Source organism: Rhinatrema bivittatum, chromosome 1 (assembly GCF_901001135.1).
Source record: "Rhinatrema bivittatum chromosome 1, aRhiBiv1.1, whole genome shotgun sequence".
NCBI lineage: Eukaryota > Metazoa > Chordata > Amphibia > Gymnophiona > Rhinatrematidae > Rhinatrema > Rhinatrema bivittatum.
Window position 1 is genome coordinate 144,238,335 of NC_042615.1, and position 21,988 is coordinate 144,260,322.

At 41.9% G+C, this 21,988-nt stretch overlaps 1 protein-coding gene across 11 annotated transcripts in view; it reads left to right on the forward strand.

Annotated features, from left to right (window-relative positions):
- FRYL (FRY like transcription coactivator) overlaps nucleotides 1–21,988 on the forward strand; it is a 978,233-nt gene that overhangs the window by 424,861 nt on the left and 531,384 nt on the right. For 10 of the 11 annotated variants that reach the window (XM_029588005.1, XM_029588013.1, XM_029587996.1 and 7 more), the window contains one exon: nucleotides 20,198–20,251. In XM_029588005.1, the coding sequence (XP_029443865.1) occupies nucleotides 20,198–20,251 (54 nt within the window). Of the gene's footprint in view, nucleotides 1–5,160; nucleotides 5,180–20,197; nucleotides 20,252–21,988 lie in introns of those variants that run through there. The other variant, XM_029588020.1, reaches the window with a different exon arrangement.

A 21,988-nucleotide genomic window follows, 5' to 3' on the forward strand; every position in this document is an offset into this window, starting at 1 on the left:
TTAGAGGAAAAAGGGAAAGAAGCATTATGTTAGAAACATTCAGAGGTCCATATTTAAAAGCTATTTAGATGGATAACCTAACAGTTACCCGTCTAAATGGCATACCCAGCTATATTCAGCCCTTATCTGGTTTCATGGCTAGAATTTAGCTGGATAAAAAAAAGTGAGTTTTGAGGGCATTCCAGGGAGGGGCTGAGATAGCCGGCTAACCTAGCCGAATATCAGGTATATCCGGCTAGGTTAGCCATATAACGTTAGACCTGTTGTTTTAGAGCAGCACTGAGGCGCCGGGAGCAGGGCGAAAGGTCTCTTGCTCCCAGCAATCTTATTGAAGATGAGAAGATCAGGGGAAATGGAGTGGGGGCCCAGCTATTTAGTAGACCTTTGTGGGTGGGTGGGAAGGAAGGGAGGGGGTCACCAGATGTTGTCATTGTGATTACACCGATATGGTGGTGGGGGGACTAGTTAAGATTTTGAGGAGGGAGCGAGTGAAGAAGGCACAGCTCGACAGGGCCTTTAAAGATATTTGGTGGGGGGGAGAGAGCAGCCAAGAGAGGGGATGACCCACTCTTTGTTTAATACTTTTCATTTTAACAGTGCTAAATAACTGGATATTGTTAAAGATATCCAGTTAAGTAGCACGTTATCCGAACACACAAGGGCAGATAACTTTATAACCCAACTGGCTATATTCAGACATTGTAATCACAAAAAGAGAGAATATAGGCCCCCTACTCTTTACACAATGCACACATATACATAGGGGATCCAGTAGTATTAATCTATAAATGTTTTAATACATCAGTTAGTCAATAAACATCATTTTCCAGAACATATTTATCAATATATTTCATTAATATATGTATTAATAAAAATACATACACATTGAATTCACAGGTGTTTCCATAATTACAACATTAATACAAAAACATGTGCAACCTCATGGACATGATCACCCTACCATAGCACCAATAAACTAGCAGCATTACCACCCCACCATAGCAGCACTAACTTAAAAATCTCCTCCAAACACTCATACATTCATATCACACACACACATTGCCTGTTAGGTTTCAGTTATCCGGCTACATGTAGCCAGATAACTTTAAGCAAGTCTATTCAGCGGGACATTTGTCCCACTGAATATACTGGACAAGTTATCTGGCTAACTTTAGCCGGATAATTTGTCCGCTAACTGCCCTACTGAATATGGACCTTTATAATATCTAGCAGACATCAATAAATTAAAAAGGATTGCATTTTCTGTGGAAAAGGAAATGTAAACATGAGGTTATGATATGAAGTTGGAGGGAAGAAGGCTCAGAGAAAGTTGGAAGAAATATGATTTTATTGAGAGGGTGGTGGATATATAGTATAGTATTCCAGTGGACATGGTGGTAACTAAAATTGTAGAAGAATTTAAACATGCTTGGGAGAAGTACAGAGGGCAATAGAAAGAACAGGGAGGGAGGAGAGGTGGAGTAAACAAATGGAGGGATATGAGTCTTAGTTTAGTTATCGAAACATATCCTTGTACCTGGAGTAGACTCCAAAAGTGTGGGGTATGTTGACAAAGCAGATGTGCATGGAGTGCTGATACAGTTGTGTTAACCTTCCAGGGAGAAGTGTTTGTTCAGCATTGAATAATCATGGGCTTTGGTATGATCTTAGATAGATATAATTGAAGAAGAAAGTGGCAAGTGGCCAAGCATGAATGGTAAGACAGCTTGGCTACACTCCCTAGCTAAGAGCAAAAAGTATACAGATTTGTCTCCTGGAGTTGGTCTGTCTTAAAAGGCTGACAGTAGGGCGATCTTAGTGCAGGTGACATTTGTAAAAGCAAAGAGGGTGGATCAATAATATAAGTGCATCCTTAAGAAAGTTTCATTGCTCCATACGGGCTGGTGCAAAGTAAAGAGCCCATAATACATAGCGATGTTAACTGTGTTCCTTGTCCCGGCGGAATTTCCGTATTCAATTGCTGGAAACCTGTGATCATCTGGGATCGGCTATCTCAGGAAGTGTCCCTGATGGAGTTGCTCTGAAACATTGCAGTGTTGGGCTGGTGCAAAGTAAGGAACATATAATACATAGTGATGTTAGCTGTGTTTTTTGTCCTGAAGAATCAATAAGATAAGTGTAATCTTAAGAAAGTTTCGTTGTGCCATACACAAGAGGATTGATTCAATTCCCTTTTTTTATGTGCGAGAAAAATTTGCTTGAAAAAATGTTTAGAAAAGAACGTATTACAGCAATTTTACCGATAATTATATTCTTAGTACATTAATGGGAACGCATTGTGCTACCCTAGTATTATATAATGGTCACTTTATAATTTAATATTGCTGTAGTGTTCTTTTTTTCCCTTGAATACTTGTTTATAAGTGAGATTCATACACTTATTGGGTTCGTGATTAATTGGTATTGTCCTTATAATTATGGCATACTCCTTCCAAGCCCCATGGAAGAGCAGCAGTCTAGATATTTGAGTGTAGTTGGAAAAGATCTTTCCTTAAATTTGACCTGAGACTGTCTGTCAGACTTGTTTAGGGAAGTCTACCATGTGTTACTTTTTATTTTGAGACTGACAGGACTTGCATTGTGAAATTCTTGCTTAGTAAACATGTTAAGGAAGGTAGCCTGCCATTTTGAACTACAGCCTACAGGAAGGGCTAGGCAGTCTGTGTGGGCAGGAGGATAGAGTGAGCTGCGGTGGATGGTGAGAGTCCTTAGAGTTGGAGAGAAATGGAAGGATATCAGTCCTTGATGAGAGGGAGGATTGTTGTGTCCAGCTGTAAAGAAGAATTGCGATGGAGTCTGGCTAGAGGAAAGCAAGACATTCTATGTTTTATTCTCTATTCCTTTCATAATAATGCCTACCATTGTCTGCTTTTTTTTGACCACCACCACACACTGAGCTGAAGATTTCAAAGTATTGTCCACAATGACTTCCAGATCCTGTTACTGGATGGTAACTACTCATATGGAATATAACATTGTATAACCACAGTGCAGGATACTTTTTTCCTTTGTGTATCACTTTGCACTTGTTTACATTAAACTTAATCTGCCATTTGGTAGCCTAATCTTCCAGTATTGCAAAGTTCTCCTACAATTTATCATTATCCGCTTGTGATTTAACTGCTCTAAATAATTTTGTCTCATCTTCATATTTGATCACCTCACTCAACGTTCCCCTTTCCGGATCATTTATAAATATATTAAAAAGTACCAGTCCAAATACAGCTCATTGAGGCACTCCACTGTTTACCTCTCTCCACTGAGAAAACGGACCATTTAATCCTACTTTTATTTCCTGTCTTTATAACCAGTTTGCAATCCACAAAAGTACACATTGCCTCCTACTTTCTGCTGGATATCTGAATAACTTGCCCCCCTCACTGGGTTTTTAATATGTACTCCACAGAATGTATTTGCCATATAATACCTGTAGAAACAGATATATTTGAGAACCACATTTTAGCTCAAAAAATATTGTCAGTATGACAATATTGGTGGAAGAAATATTTTGTATTTTTCAGAATATACCATTTTATGTATGTGACTTATCCAAACATTCATCTCAATGATATGAAACATGCTCAAAAATTGCAGGTACCAGCATGTGTAAACTTCACAACAGATATTACCAACAAAAATGTGGCTAGGCATTCAATAATTCAGGTTAAACAAGTTACCACCATTATGTCTGAATTCAAGAAAGCTTAGGACAAGCACAGGGGATCTCAGAAGGAGTGGTAAGAATTGTACAGTTAAGTAGTTGTCATGGGCCATCTGGTCTTTTTCTGCCATCATATTTTTATGTGATTACAGATGTGGATTTTTAATTTATAAATCATAAGTTAAACAGTTCAAAATGTTTACAGCTTGATAAAGAAAACCTACAAAAATAATTGATAACAAACAGTTCTTAGCTAATATATATATTTTGAATGGCACATGAATTTTACCACATTGCTGATTGAAATGTGATTATATGCCCTGTCATCTTCTCTCTCCTGTACAGTTTTGCAAAGACATAAAATAATGTATTTACTACTTTGAAGTAGTTCAGGTATATGTCATTAATTACCAGAGAGAGCAAGTTCAGAAAAGTTCACAAAAGGGGCTGATGTAATAAGATGAGCATTCAAATTGTGCTGAAATTCAGCGCACAGTTTAATGCATACTTTAAATCTTTTTAACTAATGGTATGCTAATGCATCAGGAGTAAAAAAAAAACAAAAAAACCACCAAAAACACACAGACCTGAAAATACATGTAAAGAAAATGCTTTACATATAAAATGTTTATTTATATGCACACATTTTCTGTGCATAAAATGACTTATGCACACACAAAAAATCTTTTCTGCACATACTTGTTTTCTGCGCAGAAAACATGCTTTGTGTGTATAAAGTAAGATTTCTGCATATAAAATCTCAACTTCAGGTTTTGACTCCAGAACTGTAGCAACCGCCCATAGGCTAAACATTAGCCCTGGAAACTACTCCATCTCGGACTAGGAATTAAGTTTCCATTGCTAAGTAAACATGAAGTAATCCAGGGTACCTGTCTGCATTGGGGGTGGGGTGAGTGAGAGGTAATAGCTGATGCCATCATTAATGAGGTTTGCATAAGAGACTGCTATCCTGTATGCAAATTATTGTGCGCAGACATTCTTGCTTCAACAGCAGTAAAGTTCAGGTAGAAAAAGTATACACACATTTATGGATTAAAATGTGTGCTTTGCCTAGAACATATTAGAACAGCCACAAACTTTGCTGACCTGAGAAACAAGGACTTCTAAGGGTGGCAGTTGAGAATTTCCTTATGCTTTACGTATCAGCAGATTCTGGCATTGGGACTTTCAGTTGGGAATCTGCTTATGCTTTATCTGCAGATTCTCACATTCATTACCAAAGATAAACAAAATAAAACCTTGTGGGTAGGTCTTGTTCGCCCTCCACACCCCTTCCCTGGGCAGCTGTAACATATATATGGAATCATAAAATGTGCTCTTTGAAGTTGTCATGCAATTCTAGTTTTGTTTAAGTTTAATTTTCACTAACATTTCAGTTTTTCACAATTTGTCTTGCATTGTTTTTTATGGCAGATGATTAGAAACGGTTCATCTGAGAGAATACTATGGTGCATGGCCACAGATTAAACAGATAATGTATCTGCATTTTCACTGCTTATACCTTTCTTCTTTATCTGTGTTTTATTTATTCTTTGACTTGTGTGTTTCAGCAGTTTTGATTCCAGGTGTCGCTTAGAATGTCCACAGATCTGCTTTTCATCCAGTCACAAAATAAGGGACTGATTTACTAAGCTTTTTTTCCAGAGGGGAATAACACCCTGCATATTAGACATAATATTTACATGCACAAATAATGGGCATAGAAAGATAATCTAAAGATGAAAATATACAAAATAACACATGCGCATAAATTGGGATCTAATATAGCATTTTGAAGATCATTATGTGGCATCCCTACTGGGTCTGGCCAATAGATCCCGTATCCCTGTCCTTATAATACACTTACAGGGTCATTTTTCATTTTGCAATAGGGCCTTAACATATGCAATAACGTAATGCAAATGTGTATAATGGAAAAGAAGGTCATTAGCATCATGTGATATAGCAGGGCAAGATTTAGCGCTGGAAATAACTATACCCATTTTTTGGTGCGTTGTACTTGATAGACTTCCATTATGGAGAAAATGTTTTTAACACAGCAGAGAGAAAAAAAACAACTCTGTATAGAGTCAGTCTTACACTCTCTCTCTCTCTCTTTATATATATATATATATATATATATATATATATATATACACACACACCACTGTAGAGGGGCACTTTGAATCAGGGTTGGTTAGGAAGGTGGGGGTGGGGTGTTGTAACAGATGCAGTTTGAGGGTGTTCATAGTAATATTGACATCACTAAACATTTGAAGTCATTATAATGGATGAAAAGTATAACAAGAGGAGTTGATTTGTACAGCTGTAACCTCCATGCTAGTATGTTTCTATGTTGTTAACTGAAATCTGGAGTTATTAGCATGGCTATTTGCATTCCCATAATTCACCTAGAAGTGGTATCCTGCCTCTAGGCCCCGAAAGAACACCAGAAGAGGGGACAATCCATGAACAGCCATGGTGTACCCATTTTTATGAGGGAGGTATCTGGTAGAGATGTGAATCGGAACTGAAATCCGAACCGATTCTGGTTCCGATTCACATCTATAGAGATGTGAATCGGAACTGAAATCCGAACCGATTCTGGTTCCAAGTCACATCTCTAGTATCTGGTCAATCCAGTCAGTTGGACTACCCCTTTCAGATAAATGATGGTTTCTAAGAGATAATTTTGGGACTGCAGAGAAAACACAGTTTTGGAGAGTAAATGAAACTGAACAACAGGACCAGATGTCTCCCTTCTGGAAGGACAACAGTGATTCACTTTGCTGTAGGGACCACCATTAAGTCTATTACATATCCTTGAAGTTCTATCTTGTAACTGGACCTTTACTATACTTTTGACTATTAGTCGTACCTTGATAGCCTTACTAACAATTTCAATCTTGCATTATATAATTTTTTGAAGCATGTACATTTATCGTGCCATTAATGGAATGTAATTGTCATAGTATCCATGCAAACTGTCTCTTGCCCTACCTGTACACCACATAGTGCCTCCCTAATGACCCCCCCCCAACACTCTTGTCTCCACCCCATCTTCATACCTTAGTGACCCCTCTACATACCCTTAACAGTTCCTACCCCTATTACCCACAATCTACTTACTTTATGTGGGTACGAGGTTCTCTGATCAAACTCCCGTTGCAGGCCTTTCCAGGCCTGTTTCATCCCATGGAGGTTCTGCCTTTCTTCCCATACAGGGAACAGCTTATTCTCATTTGTCACTATCAGGGATGCCAGTTGTGATACGTCCCTAGTTGTGAAATTGGGCTAGCACTCTGGTGGATGCATTGCTGAATGAACCCATCCCAGAAGATATAGAAATGTCATGGGATAATTTGAGCATATATGATTCATAACCAAATGTGTGCATTATATTTTGCATGCAACATACACGCACAACTTGTGCATATAATATATTTTGCATGCATTTATGTGCTCATTATAAAATTCATGCACATCTGCATGTGACGCTTGCATGCTTTTTTTTTAAAGTTATTCTCCTTGTGGATATCCTGAAAACTAGACTCATTTGTGGCAGCTCAGGACCAGAATTGCCCACCCCTGTTTCTTTTGCAAGAAGAAACAGATGCCACAGAGGATTTTTTCCTGTCGATAGCAGGGCTGAATTAGCCATGCTGTCTGGGAGCGTCGATGTGACCGTGGAGTTTCTCTCAGGTAGTGACAGAGTTTTAACTTTGTGCGTCTGCGTGGTCATCTTCCTGCGCGATTTCGTTTTTCTCCTCTGTCTCTTTTTTCCACGAGCCAATAGCACGTGGGGTTTTTCCTCTCTCTCCTCGTCTCATTTTTGAGAAGTTTTTCAATTTTTTTTTCGAATTATATATTTTTTTTGGCAGTGATGGCTCCTAAGCAGTCAGGTTTTATGTATTGTCAATGCGGCAAAATTATGTCCATAACAGATGGACATAATTATTGCTATATATGCCTGGGCCCGGACCACGACCAAGCCTCATGTCAAGACTGATCGGATGTCCCCCTGGGCCCAAAGGCAACATGGGAGAATATCGCACGTTTACGGGCGCCTTCCAGTCAATTTTTGCTGGGACTGGCGAAGAAACAAAGAAAACCTGCGTCCAAAAGAACTGCGTTGTTGGAACTGGGGGCTCATCAGAGCTCAAAGGCCAGGTTTGAGAAACCTACAGAGCCGGGAAAAGGGGTCAAAGCCTTGACGCACAAACCCCTTCATGAGCCGATAGGGGTACAGGGACCTGTCTCCGTTTACCCCCGCCCCTCGATGTCTAAGTTGACAACATGCGCCAAAGCGTCCAAAAGTAACGACGCATGATGCACCAGTACATAAAGCTTAGAAGCATCATAAACGTGGCGCATCTTCGAAGCATGGAAAGTCATCAGAGCACCACGGCACATCGACGCACGACAAGAGATCGCATGCGAAGCCAACTGAAACACTGATGCATGTGACTCCTTCCTCGAAGCAACTACTGTTTCAAAGCGAAAAACACCATCAAAAGAAAACATAGAAAACTAAACATATATTTAAGGCTCCTTTCATTTCCGTCACGTCAATACATAAGAAATTGCCATGCTGAGTCAGACCAAGGGTCCATCAAGCCCAGCATCCTGTTTCCAACAGAGGCCAAACCAGGCCACAAGAACCTGGCAATTACCCAAACACTAAGAAGATCCCATGCTAATGATGCAATTAATAGCAGTGGCTATTCCCTAAGTAAACTTGATTAATAGCCGTTAATGGACTTCTCCTCCAAAAACTTATCCAAACCTTTTTTGAACCCAGCTACACTAACTGCACTAACCACATCCTCTGGCAACAAATTCCAGAGCTTTATTGTGCATTGAGTGAAAAAGAATTTTCTCCAATTAGTCTTAAATGTGTTACTTGCTAACTTCATGGAATGCCCCCTAGTCCTTCTATTATTTGAAAGTGTAAATAAATGAGTCACATCTACTCTTTCAAGACCTCTCATGATCTTAAAGACCTCTATCATATCCCCCCTCAGCCGTCTCTTCTCCAAGCTGAGCAGCCCTAACCTCTTCAGCCTTTCCTCATAGGGGAGCTGTTCCACCGCCTTTATCATTTTGGTTGCCCTTCTCTAACTTCTCCATCGCAACTATATCTTTTTTGAGATGCGGCGACCAGAATTGTACACAGTATTCAAGGTGCGGTCTCACCATGGAGCGATAGAGGCATTATTACATTTTCCGTTTTATTAACCATTCCCTTCCTAATAATTCTTAACATTGTGTTTGCTTTTTTGTCTGCTGCAGCACACTGAGCCGACAATTTTAAACTATTATCCACTATGATGCCTAGATATTTTTGCTGGGTGGTAGCTCCTAATATGCAACCTAACATTGTGTAACTACAGCAAGCGTTATTTTTCCCTATATGCAACACCTTGCACTTGTCCACATTAAATTTCATCTGCCATTTGGATGCCTAATCTTCCAGTCTTGCAAGATCCTCCTGTAATGTATCACAGTCTGCTTGTGATCTAACTACTCTGAATAATTTTGTATCATCTGCAAATTTAATAACCTCACTTGTCATATTCCTTTCCAATTCATTTACATATATATTGAAAAGCACCTGTTCAAGTACAGACCCTGAGGCACTCCACTGTTTACCCTTTTCCACTGAGAAAATTGACCTTTTAATCCTACTGTTTCCTGTCTTTTAACCAGTTTGTAATCCACGAAAGGACATCGCCTCCTATCCCATGACCTTTTAGTTTTCATAGAAGCCTCTCATGAGGGACTTTGTCAAACGCCTTCTGAAAAACCAAATACACTACATATACCGGTTCACCTTTATCCACATGTTTATTAACCCCTTCCAGAAAATGAAGCAGGTTTGTTAGGCAAGATTTCCCTTGGGTAAATCCATGTTGACTGTGTTCCATTAAACCATGTCTTTCTATATGCTCTACGATTTTGATCTTGAGAATAGTTTCTGCTATTTTTCCCGGCACTGAAGTCAGGCTCACTGGTCTATAGTTACCCGGATCGCCCCTAGAGCCGTTTTTAAATATTGGGGTTACATTGGCCACCCTCCAGTCTTCAGGTACAATGGATGATTTTAATGAAAGGTTACAAATTGTAACTAATAGATCAGAAATTTCATTTTGCAGATGACACAAAATTGTTCAGAGTAGTTAAATCACAAGCAGATTGTGATAAATTGCAGGAAGACCTTGTGAGACTGGAAAATTGGGCATCCAAATGGCAGATGAAATTTAATGTGGATAAGTGCAAGGTGATGCATATAGGGAAAAATAACCCATGCTATAATTACACGATGTTGGGTTCCATATTAGGTGCTACAACCCAAGAAAGAGATCTAGGTGTCATAGTGGATAACACATTGAAATCGTCGGTTCAGTGTGCTGCGGCAGTCAAAAAAGCAAACAGAATGTTGGGAATTATTAGAAAAGGAATGATGAATAAAACGGAAAATGTCATAATGCCTCTGTATCGCTCCATGGTGAGACCGCACCTTGAATACTGTGTACAATTCTGGTCGCCGCATCTCAAAAAAGATATAATTGCGATGGAGAAGGTACAGAGAAGGGCTACCAAAATGATAAGGGGAATGGAACAACTCCCCTATGAGGAAAGACTAAAGAGGTTAGGACTTTTCAGCTTGGAGAAGAGACGACTGAGGGGGGATATGATAGAGGTGTTTAAAATCATGAGAGGTCTAGAACGGGTAGATGTGAATCGGTTATTTACTCTTTCGGATAGTAGAAAGACTAGGGGACACTCCATGAAGTTAGCATGGGGCACATTTAAAACTAATCGGAGAAAGTTCTTTTTTACTCAACGCACAATTAAACTCTGGAATTTGTTGCCAGAGAATGTGGTTCGTGCAGTTAGTATAGCTGTGTTTAAAAAAGGATTGGATAAGTTCTTGGAGGAGAAGTCCATTACTTGCTATTAAGTTCACTTAGAGAATAGCCACTGCCATTAGCAATGGTTACATGGAATAGACTTAGTTTTTGGGTACTTGCCAGGTTCTTGTGGCCTGGATTGGCCACTGTTGGAAACAGGATGCTGGGCTTGATGGACCCTTGGTCTGACCCAGTATGGCATTTTCTCATGTTCTTATGTTCAGTACCCTAGGATGCATACCATCTGGTCCAGGTGATTTGCTACTCTTTAGTTTGTCAATCTGGCCTACTACATCTTCCAGGTTCACAGTGATTTTGTTCAGTTCGTCTGACTCATCACCCCTGAAAACCATTTCTGGAACTCGTATCTCCCCAACATCCTCATTAGTAAACATGGAAGCAAAGAATTCATTTAGTCTTTCTGCAGAATCTGATGTAGAAGTAGAACTCTTCTCTGAATCTGTCCTCTAGAGCTCCTTCACTCAGTGGTGATTCTATCTCAAATTGGTCATCAGCATCTCGTAGTAGACCGCATTCCCCTCAAGTTGAAGTGCCTATGCCAAAACTTAAGTCAACAGCACCTCAAGACTTTATTTTGGCAGCACTCCCTCAACACCACTTCCATCACAGCCACATCTGGCATCCAAAGCTATGCTTCAGATTTCTCAAGCGCTGAATACATTTTTTCAGGATCTGCAGTCTGCACACCCCAGCCTCCAAGTGAGTCTCCTCAACCGTCACCGCCGGCATCACAGAGTCCTACACAACAGACTCAGCAGCCCCCATCATCTCTGATTCCAAAACGTCCAGATAGCCCGGATTCTCAGTGGACAACATCTTCACCAAGTTTGTTCCACTAATCTCAAGAACGATTCAGAAATACATTCAAGACATAGTGGACATGATCCTCATAGCTCCAGCATGGCCGAGACAACCATGGTATGTGTATCTCATGCGTCTATCCATACGTCCACCAATTCCGCTAAAGAACCACCCATGACTATTAACTCAGGAAGGAGGTTCACTCCTCCATCCATTGCACCACTCCCTCCATCTGACAGCATGGAGGTTGAAAGGCAAGTATTGAACCATCTGGGCCTCCCTTCACAACTTGAGGACATACTAATTGCTTCCAGAAAACCCTCAACCAGACGTAACTATGCGGGAAAATGGCATCATTATGTGGAATGGTGCAAGCTACGACAATTAGATCCTTTCTTATATACAGCCACCCAACTTCTGGAATTCCTCCATACGCTCTACCTAGCTGGTCTAGCGTCCACTTCAGTTTGAGTGCATATCAGTGCCATTGCAGCTTTTCACCACTCTCATAACGGTCTTCCAATTTCTAACCATCCTTTAATCTCCAGATTCATGCGGGGCATGCTTCATTTAAGACCTCCGGTAACAAAACCACTTGTGCCATGGGATCTAAACGTTGTCCTAGAACAACTACTGGTTTCTCCCTTTGGATTCTTGCCGCATAAAATACCTAACCTGGAAAACTGTATTCCTCGTTGCAGTCACATCGGCAAAGAGAGTAAGTGAACTACAAGCCTTGATTCACTAGTCTCCTTACTTAGAATTTTACCATAACAAAGTCACTCATCGACCTCATCCTGCCTTCCTTCCAAAAGTGGTGTTGGCATTCCATATTAATCAGATCATTACTCTACCGATCTTCAAACCTAAACCACATCATAATGACCGAGACAAACTACTACACTCTTTAGACTGTAAAAGAACTTTGGCTTATTATAAACAAAGAACACATTCTCCATCCAGACCATTTCAATTATTCCTCTCCTTTAATCCAAATAATCCGAATCAACCTGTTTTTAAAAGAACCATAGCGAGCTGGTTATCCAAATGCATTGAATTCTGTTATAACAAATGCTTTATTAAACTCAGCAACAAACCTAAAGCACACCAAATATGCGCCACAGCAACATCAGTTGCCCATTTACTTAAAGTTCCGGTACTAGACATTTGTAAAGCGGCAACTTGGTCTTCTCTTCATACCTTCATGTCTCACTACTGCATTGACAAGCAAGAATCTTCAGATGCAACACTGGGTACAGCAGTCTTGTCAAACCTTGAGTCTGAGGAACAGCACCCAGCAGGACAGTGCATCTAGTGGCCCCGGACTGTCCAAGGAGACCGTGGTTAGCAGACATGCGAAGGCTGCTGACAGGGAGCCCCCTCCCGCCTCACAGGGACCTGCTCCAACAAGGGCCGATCCTCCACGAGGATCCAGCTCGATTCTCTCTTACGGCCTGGCCATTGAGAGGACTCGCCTGAGGAAGAGCTCGGGGGCAGTAATTGACACCCTGCTCCGAGCATGCAAGTTCTCCACATCCCTAACATACATATAAGGATTTGGAGAGTATTTGAAGCCTGGTGTGAGGACCGCGACATGATTCCATGCTCAGTCAAAATTCCTGCGATTTTGGAATTCCTGCAGAATGGCCTACAGAAGGGATTGTCTCTTAACTCCATCAAGGTACAGGTGGCCGCTTTGTCATGCTACGGAACCAAGAGTGAGAGCGTTAGCCTAGCCTCTCACCTGGATATCTCCCACTTTCTGAAAGGATTCTAGCAGATCCGACCACCCCTAAAGTGGCCGGTGCCGCTATGGAACCTCAACCTGGTCCTAGATTTCTTAGCAGGAGCCTCCTTTAGACCTCTTCGTGGCCTGTCTCTCCGACTATTAATATTGAGACAGCTTTCCTGGTGGCAGTCTGTTTGGCCTGACATATCTCCAAGCTACAAGCACTGTCCTGCCGGGAGCCGTTCCTCAGACTCACTCCAGGAGCCATCCAGTTATGCATGGTCCCGTACTTCCCCCCCCCCCCCCCCCAAAGTGGTTTCTCACTTCCATCTCAACCAAACCATCTCGCTACCATCGCCAGATGAGTATAAGAATTCGGAAGAGTCTCGCAGTTTACGCCACCTCAATGTCGGCAGACTCCTAGTCTGATACCTGGAAAGGTCTGAATTCGTACGAAAGATGGACCATCTATTTGTCCTTCACAGCGGGAAGAAGCAAGTGGAAGCGGCCTCGCGAGCAACCATAGCCTGCTGGATCGAAGAAGTTATCAAGGCGGCCTACGTAGAAGCAGGCAAGCCACCACCTTTACAAGTCAAGGCCCATCTAGAGCCCAGGCAGTGTCCTGGGCGGAAACCAAGATGCTATCACCCGCCGACATCTGTCAGGCGGCGACATGGTCCTCCATCCACACCTTCTCTAGGTTTTACCGCCTGGATGTTCAGACTCGAGAGGACACAGCATTTGCAAGGGCAGTACTATGTGGGCCAAGGGAAGCCTTCCACCCGGTTCGGGATTTTATACATCCCATTGGTCCTGAGTCCATCTGCTACACACTAGGAAATGGAGAAATTACTTACCTGATAAATAGTTTTCCTTAGTGTAGACAGATGGACTCAGCATCCCACCCACAGCTGCTGTTATTCATGGAATTCTTGGGTGACATCCCCGAGAGTGAGTGATTCACGGGTAAGCCATGCTTTCCTCCAACTAGGACACCCATCCTACCGGGTGTCGACGTTTCTCGGTTGAGGGCACTGGTGGTCTCCAGCTATAACCCATTCAACCAGTTCAAATAAATCAAGTTAACCAAGTTATAAAGTTAATCAAGTTATCCAAGTTAGTCAAGTTATTCAGTCATGCATATATCCACAATTGCTTTTCGAGGAGAATACTGAAGAGCTGCACTTCCTGCAGGGGTATATGTACTAGGGCTGATATCAGATTGAAATCTGATCTGTCTCCAACTGCTATCAGGAGTACACTATACCCATTGGTCCTGAGTCCATCTGTCTACACTAAGGAAAACTAAATTATAAGGTAAGTAATTTCTCCATTAGTTTGTTGGATACTTTAGGAAAAGTCTTATATAGCTCAATGCTCAACTGCATTGCAGTCCACCAACTATACTTGGTACAGTATATGCATGATTGCATCGATAAACTGAAATCACTGGTAGTCTAATAGGGAGCAGGAAGGCTGCCAGGTCCTTCTGGATGTGGAAGAATGCAAGTGTCTACTCCTCCGGTCAGTGTATGAATTATTTGACACTATAACAAGAAGTTCTCTAGAAGCAATTGGAGCATGCTGGATGGCCTGGCTGAGAACCAGTGGCCTGCATGAAGATGTTCATGAAAAGTTGACAATGTCCCATGTTCAGACAGCAGTATCTTTGGGGTCAAGGTCAAAGAAACAGTCTCCCATATTGAGGAGCAGCATGTGGTCAATCAGTTCTTATCAGTGAGAGCTGAGCAGTCTTTATCCTTTAGAATGCCTTTACTTATAAGTGTTTCTGTTTTCAGGGAGGCCCTATATCAGGGGTCGGGAACCCATGGCTCGCGAGCCAGATATGGCTCTTTTGATGGCTGCATCTGGCTCACAGACAAATCTAAATCAGTGTGTCGCCACACTTTCCAGTCCCCCGCTGACCCAGCTGCTCCCCGATCCTCCTCCGCCTGGGCTTAAAATGTTGTCAGCCCGGGCGGAACGCGGCAGAATAGCTGGAGTCGGCGGCACTGGCATGCTCTCTTCTTCCCGCCCCCCCTCCCCCGCGGCCCGGAAGAGGAAGCGGCAGAATAGCTGGAGTCGGCGGCACTGGCATGCTTTCTTTTTCACGCCCCCCAGCGGCCCGGAAGAGGAAGTGGTGAGCATCGGGTGCGTGCGCGGGAAGAAGAGACCACGCTAGTGTGGTCAGCGTCGGTCCGACGAAAAGAAGACTGTGCAGCGCGGCTCGGAGGAAAATAAAGAAGAGCTTCAACCGCGGCCGATGGGACTCCTCCTCCGCGAGGGCTGAAAATGAAGGAGGTTAGCGTTGGGAGGAGGCTCCTGCTGCTGCGAGTTCACGGGGTGGGGGTGGGGGGGAGAGAGAGAGTGAATGAGCGAGCAAGCATGTGTGTTTGAGATCCTTTGTGTGTGAGTGAGAGATTGCATGTATGTGAATGATTGAGAGCCTGTATATGTGAAAGAGAGTATGTCTGTGATTGAGAACCTGCCTGTGAGAGAGAGAGCATGAATGTAAGTTTACCATTGGGAACCTGTATGTGTAAGTTTGTGATTGAAAACCTGCTTGTGTGAAAGAGTATGTGTGTATGATTGAGATCCTTTGTGTGTGAGAGAAATCATGTGTATGTATGATTAAGAGCCTGTGTGTATAAGTAAGAGAGCATGTGTGTCTGTGTGTGATTGAGAGCTGGTTTAGGTGATGGAGCATGTGAGTATGTGATTAAGAGCCTGTGTGTAAATGAGAGAAAGAGAGGACATGTTAATAAGCATGTGAATGAGAGTCTGTGTGTGAGAGAAAAAGACAGCGTGTATTTATGTGATTGAAAGCCTGTGTGTGTGTGTAAGCGTGAAAAGATAGACAGCATGTGTGTAAATGTGTAATTAAGAGCCTATATAAGTGAAAGAGAAAAAGCATGTGTATATGTGAGTGACTGAGAGCATGTGTGTATAGGTGTGTAATTGAGAGCCAGTGTGAGAGAGAGCGCTGGTATGTGACTGAGAGAGGAGAAAGTTCCAAGCAAACCACCCCTCCTCCTGCTAATTCAGAACAATCTCAGGACACCTGGATATCAAACGTTCCCAGGTATGCAGAGCAAAAAATTTTTTGTATCCTTATTTTTCATTTCTGGGTCTTTGGGTCTGCTATTTTGAAATATTTTGTTGGTATCTGGAAATTTTTTATATGAGTTTTTAATTATTGGATATTCCACTCATCAGCTGTTTCGAAATATGTTCTTTTTGTTAGTACAGTTTTACTGCTGATGATTTTATATTTCTTGATTTGTTTTATAAGGATGGGTGATGTTTCTTTTTTCCTTTATTACACTGCATACAGAAACTCTGGCTTGTTGCAGTTTCCAATTCAGTTTTTTCTGCATGCTTCTAGTTATGCGTTTTGGTCTCTATTCTATGTTAGGTGAGGGTCAGCACGTGATTCAGGTGAGGTTTTCTGCTGGCGTGTAGTTTCTGTGTAGGACTCTATAGCAGCCTGACTTGGTCCGTTTTCCTAATAGGAGATGTATTGGTGTCTTAAGGCCTGGTGTAATATTTTCAGAGATTTATTGTACTTTAAAAGTGTGATCTTACATAAAATGCACACATTTACTTGTATTTAGTTTTAAACATATTGTATGGCTCTCATGGAATTACATTTTAAAATATGTGGCGTTTATGGCTCTCTCAGCCAAAAAGGTTCCTGACCCCTGCCCTATATGCTAATTCCAGCAGTATCGCATAAAGGTTTTCACAGAGATGAAAACTTCTTTCTTTTCGTGGCTAGATCCACGTGTCCTGGAGATAGGTGCTCTTCTGAGAATTCTACCTCATGAGGTAATGCTAGTGACGAATGAATCCACCAGGGGTGGGGGTGTGCACACGGCCTCTGTCCAAACTCAGGGGATCTTGTGTGTGACAGAACATCTGTTTCAGATCAACCTGTTAGAGCTTTGAGTCATTTGACTTGTGTTGAGAGTATTCTCACTTCTCCTATAGGGAAAGAGAATTCTGATGCAAACTGACAACCAAGTGCCAATGTTCTACCAGAACATAAAAAGGGACACATGGTCTTGGATCTCTGCATGGAATTTCTGAAAAATTGAAAGTGGGCTCACAATCACAAAGCTTATTTCCAAGTTTCGTACTTTCCCAGAATCTCAAGCATGCTGGCGGATCACCTCAGGAATTTTTGCTCCCATGAATGACTCCTGGTCCAGGATGTGGCAGATAGGCTGTTTGACTTCTGGGTTTGTCTTTCAGTTGACCTGTTCATGTCAGAAGACAACTGGAAATTTGTCAAATTTTGCTCCATTCTTCTGTGTAGTTCAGATCTGCTCTGGATATTAATCTGTTCAAATGGAGTGCAGATCTGCTGTATGCCTTTCCTCTGCTTTCATTGGTGGTGAGAATGGTGCAGAAGGTACTCAAAAGACTGGGCACATTTTATCATTGCTCTAGCTTGGCTCAAACAAGTGTGGTTCTCTTACTTCATCAAGTCAGTCTGCCCACTGATCCCCTTGGGATCCGATCCAACTCTGTTTATTCAGGAAGAGGATCATCTATGTCATCTGAATCTCCTCTCTCTCCTTACTATCTGTCTAAGGTGGTTGAGGACATTGTAATTTCGGCCAGAAAGCCATCTACCAGAAGGGTGTACAGTTTTAAATGGAAGTGTTTTTCATCTTGGTGTCAGGAAGGCTCCTTGAATCCATTCAACTGTGCTCCAGAAGATCATCTTCATTATGTGTTCTCCCTCTCCTCTTCAGGCCTCACTACATCTTCAGTCAAAGTGCATAATGGTGACATTGCCACTTATCACCCAAATGGGGATGGAAAGCCAATCTTCTGCCATCCTCTGGTGTTGAAATTCATAAAGGGTTTGTGATATGAGACCTCCGATTGCCAAGTCACTGCTGCCATGGGATCTCAATGTTTTCTTGGTGCAACTGATGAAGCCTCCGTTTAAAGCATTGGAGTCAGCTTCCTTACATTTTTTACCTGGAAAGTGGTGTTTCTAGTCGCCATCACTTGAGATAGAAGCATCTATTAGCTAAAATAATTACTCTCCATACTTAGTTTTTCTACAACAGGGTGATGCTCCACACTCACCAAAAGTTTCTGCCAAAAGTGTTTAATTTGAATCAAGCCATTGCTTTGTTCATCTTCTTTCCAAGACCTCATGCACATGAAGAGGACAAGGTCCTCCATTCACTGGACTGTAAAAGGATCTTGGTCTGTTATCTGTAGAGAACTCAAACACATTGCCAGTGTTCTCCACTTTTCATGTGCCATGATCCTAACAGACTGGGAATAGCTGTTGCCAGGCACATGTAGCAGACTATATTGCACATTGCTATTCTCTGGCTGACCTCCAGAAACCAGAATCTGTCAAGGTTCATCAAGTAAGAGCTTTGGCTACCCCACAGGCCGATTCAGTAAAGTCCGCGGGAGAGCAGACAAACGCCTGCTCTCCCAGCGCGCGCACCTGCTACTCACCGGTGCGCGCAATTCAGTATGCAAATTAGGTGGTGTGGTAGAAACAGGCAAAAGGAGGTGCTAGGGACACTAGCGTGTTCATAGCGCCTCCTTTTAGCCCAGAGTGGCGGCTGTCAGCGGGTTTGACAGCCGATGCTCAATTTTGCTGGCGACGGTTCTCGAGCCCGCTCATAGCCACGGGCTCGGAAACCGGACACCGGCAAAATTGAGCGTCCGGTTTTCGGGCCCGACAGTCGCCGGCCCATTTAAAATTTTTTTTTCTTTTTTCTTTTCTTTAAACTTTTTTTACACTTCGGGACCTCCGACTTAATATTGCTATGATATTAAGTCGGAGGGTGCACAGAAAAGCAGTTCTGTGCACTTTCCCGGTGCCGGCAGAAACTAGCACCTACTTTTGGGTAGGCACTAATTTCTTAAAGTAAAATGTGCGGCTTGGCTGCACATTTTACTTACTGTGTCGCGCGGGCATACCTAATAGGGCCATCAACATGCATTTGCATGTTGAGGGCACTATTAGGTGCCGCGGATTGGACGTGCGTTTTCCTCCCCTTACTGAATAAGGGGTAAGGGAAAACGCGCGTCCAAGGCCAGGTTAGCAGTATGCTCTGTCGGAGCGCACTGTACTGTATCTGCCTGTCAGTGACTCACCTAAGAGATGTGTGTCCATTGAAGACACGTGCAAAGCTGCAACTTCATTGTCTGTGTGCATGGTCATGACCTATTATTGTCTAGACAATCTTTCCAGAAGTGACAGGAGCTTTGGGCAAGCAGTTGTTTGTTTTTGTACTACCTGTTCGCCCAATAATCCACTCTCCATGGTGGGATCAGGATTGCTTATTCAGTAAGTACTCTGCTGCAAACCTCAGCTTGGGACTCCCCAAATGTCGTGGCTACTCCAGTTCTGCTTGTTGACAGAAAATTTGCTTACTGTAAATGGGGCTCTCTGTAGAAAGCAGGATAAATTAGTCATGCTTAATAACTGCTTCCCTGGAGAGTCTACTACCTAGCTAAAACTAAGCTCTACAATTGACTGAAGGGCTCATGAAACAGCGTGCACATAAGAACATCTGCGCTTGCTCAGTAGTAAAACTTTACTGAGCTAGAGATGGGTCCATTCGACGCTGTCGACACTGTCAGATTGTCACCTACATGTAATGGTTAAATTCATCTTCCCTTTACGGTAAACAAACCCACTTTTTTAAATTTGAATTTTAGCATAACATAATATATTAAATATTAGAATCATCAAATGATCTTTGAGCATTTATAGGATGTCCTAATGAGATTTAGAGGAAATCTCGAACAGGAGATGTCAGATTTGAGGCTGAAAATTACTTTCACTGATTTTAGCGATTAAGGGATTATGATGGACCTGTTATTTTTTAGTTTATTGTAGTTTGTGTTTGTTTTGGTATTGCTCTATCCTTTTAACTGGTTTGACTTTGGCATTATAGTGGAATATGAAATGTAAATAAAATAAATGTATTATTCAAATGTCACAAATATCTTATACTTAATTCATTATTAGACTGTCTAACATATATACCATTTTATTTCTAGGAAAAACTTTTGTCCAGATCACTTCAAAGAGGTGAAGATCCTCAGTTTGACCAGGTAGGAAACTATTCTTACAGTTTGAGATGTTTGGCTGTTTAGATGGAAAAAGACTTCTTATTGCATATTGACATCTAACTACTCTGCACCACAAGTCTGAGTTCTTAGTTTGCTATATAGCCACAGCCCATGGTTTGCTGTAATTTCAAAGCAAGGGCTGCATAATCTGTTCCTTGATGCAGGATTTGAAATCCCTGTAGAAATGGAAGAAACTGGCTGGAAGTGAACCAGAGAGCTGGGTTTACAGGGCTTGTAGTTGACAGGCTTGAAGGTTCTCGCCTTCTTTCTTCCCCATTCACTGATGATCTGGCAGTCTAAGAGCAGTTATATTCTCCAACTCCAATCCCCCAATCTTACATAGGATCTACCTCCCCAGACCTAATCTTCTCCCTTGGTCAGCCAGCAGGAGAAAGAGGAGGAGAGCATTGCTGTCATCCGGCACAGACTCATGGTTTAGTATGGTTTATGAATCTGGCCATAGTGGCCAGAGGAAGAAGACACAGCATTACTTTAGTTTTCCTCTTTTTCAGGCCCAGAGAGGATTCCCACAGAGAAGAGTAGGTAGGGGGAGAGATTGGGACATAGGGATTGTAGGAAGAGGATTGGCCAAATGAGGAAAAGAGGGGAAGGTGGGAGAGGGAAAATGGGTAGCGAGAGAGAGAGAGGATGGGGGAGGGAAGTGAGGGAGAGGATGAAGATGAAAGGAAAAAAAAGAAATGATGAAGAAAATGAGGATGGGAGAGTGGAGGGTGCCTGTGGAGTTTCCTTTTGAAAATTCAAGGCGGTGGGGGTTGGCTGTTGCACCTGCTTTCCTGCTGATGCAATGAATACATGATAATTTCAAAGTGAAATGAATGTGCATACTTCCTCTTCCCTGTCTTATTCCTAGACCGCCATCTCTGGGGACAATTTTCAAATGGGTCACTAATAATGACAATGGCAATTTTATTTTTATGTACCATTTTTAGGGTATCATCAAAATGGTGTACAATAATATGTCAAAGCTACGTTAAAACAATATAAAATAAAAATAAAAACAATACGTGGCTAGATGTCTTTGAAAATTCTATAAAAGATAACTTAAAATATATTTTATTCATTGCTTGGACAGTTATTAATTGATGGTCCTATTCTATGAAGAAAACAACATTGCATTTATACCAAGAATACAAGGGTTATATTTATTTTTTTCTTTAGAAGCTTAGAAACACATAAGAGGGCAGATATAGATTGGAAGGCACATCTTGTCAGTCCATGTCCTCTTCCTGTTGAAATACTGCAGATTGTAATTGATCTCCAGTTTTATTGGCACATCCCTGGGTACTTATCCCATCCTTTTGTGAATTCTGACATTTTTTCTACATTGGTAGGCTGCTCTCTTTAGCCACCACCATCTCTGTGTTTCATAATATTGTGCTCCAGAACTGTTTCCACAAAAACAAATGCTCATCTCTTGTGCATTTGTACCTTTTGAAGTATATGACTGTCTCTGTCTTACCTCCATCCCTACTCTTCTATAGGTTGTACATGTTAAATTCCTAGGTTTCACCTTATAGGGCTTATGCTGCAGATTGTGCACCATTTTATCCAATGACTTCCTCTGTTGTCTTAAATACTTTCTGAGATCAGAGTCTGATACAGTAGCCTAGAAGCAATTAATTTTGGGGGTTGAGCCCTCTAAGCTTGTAATTGCTTTCATGGTGAGTAAGTGTCCAAATAAAAAGCAAAAACTTCCAT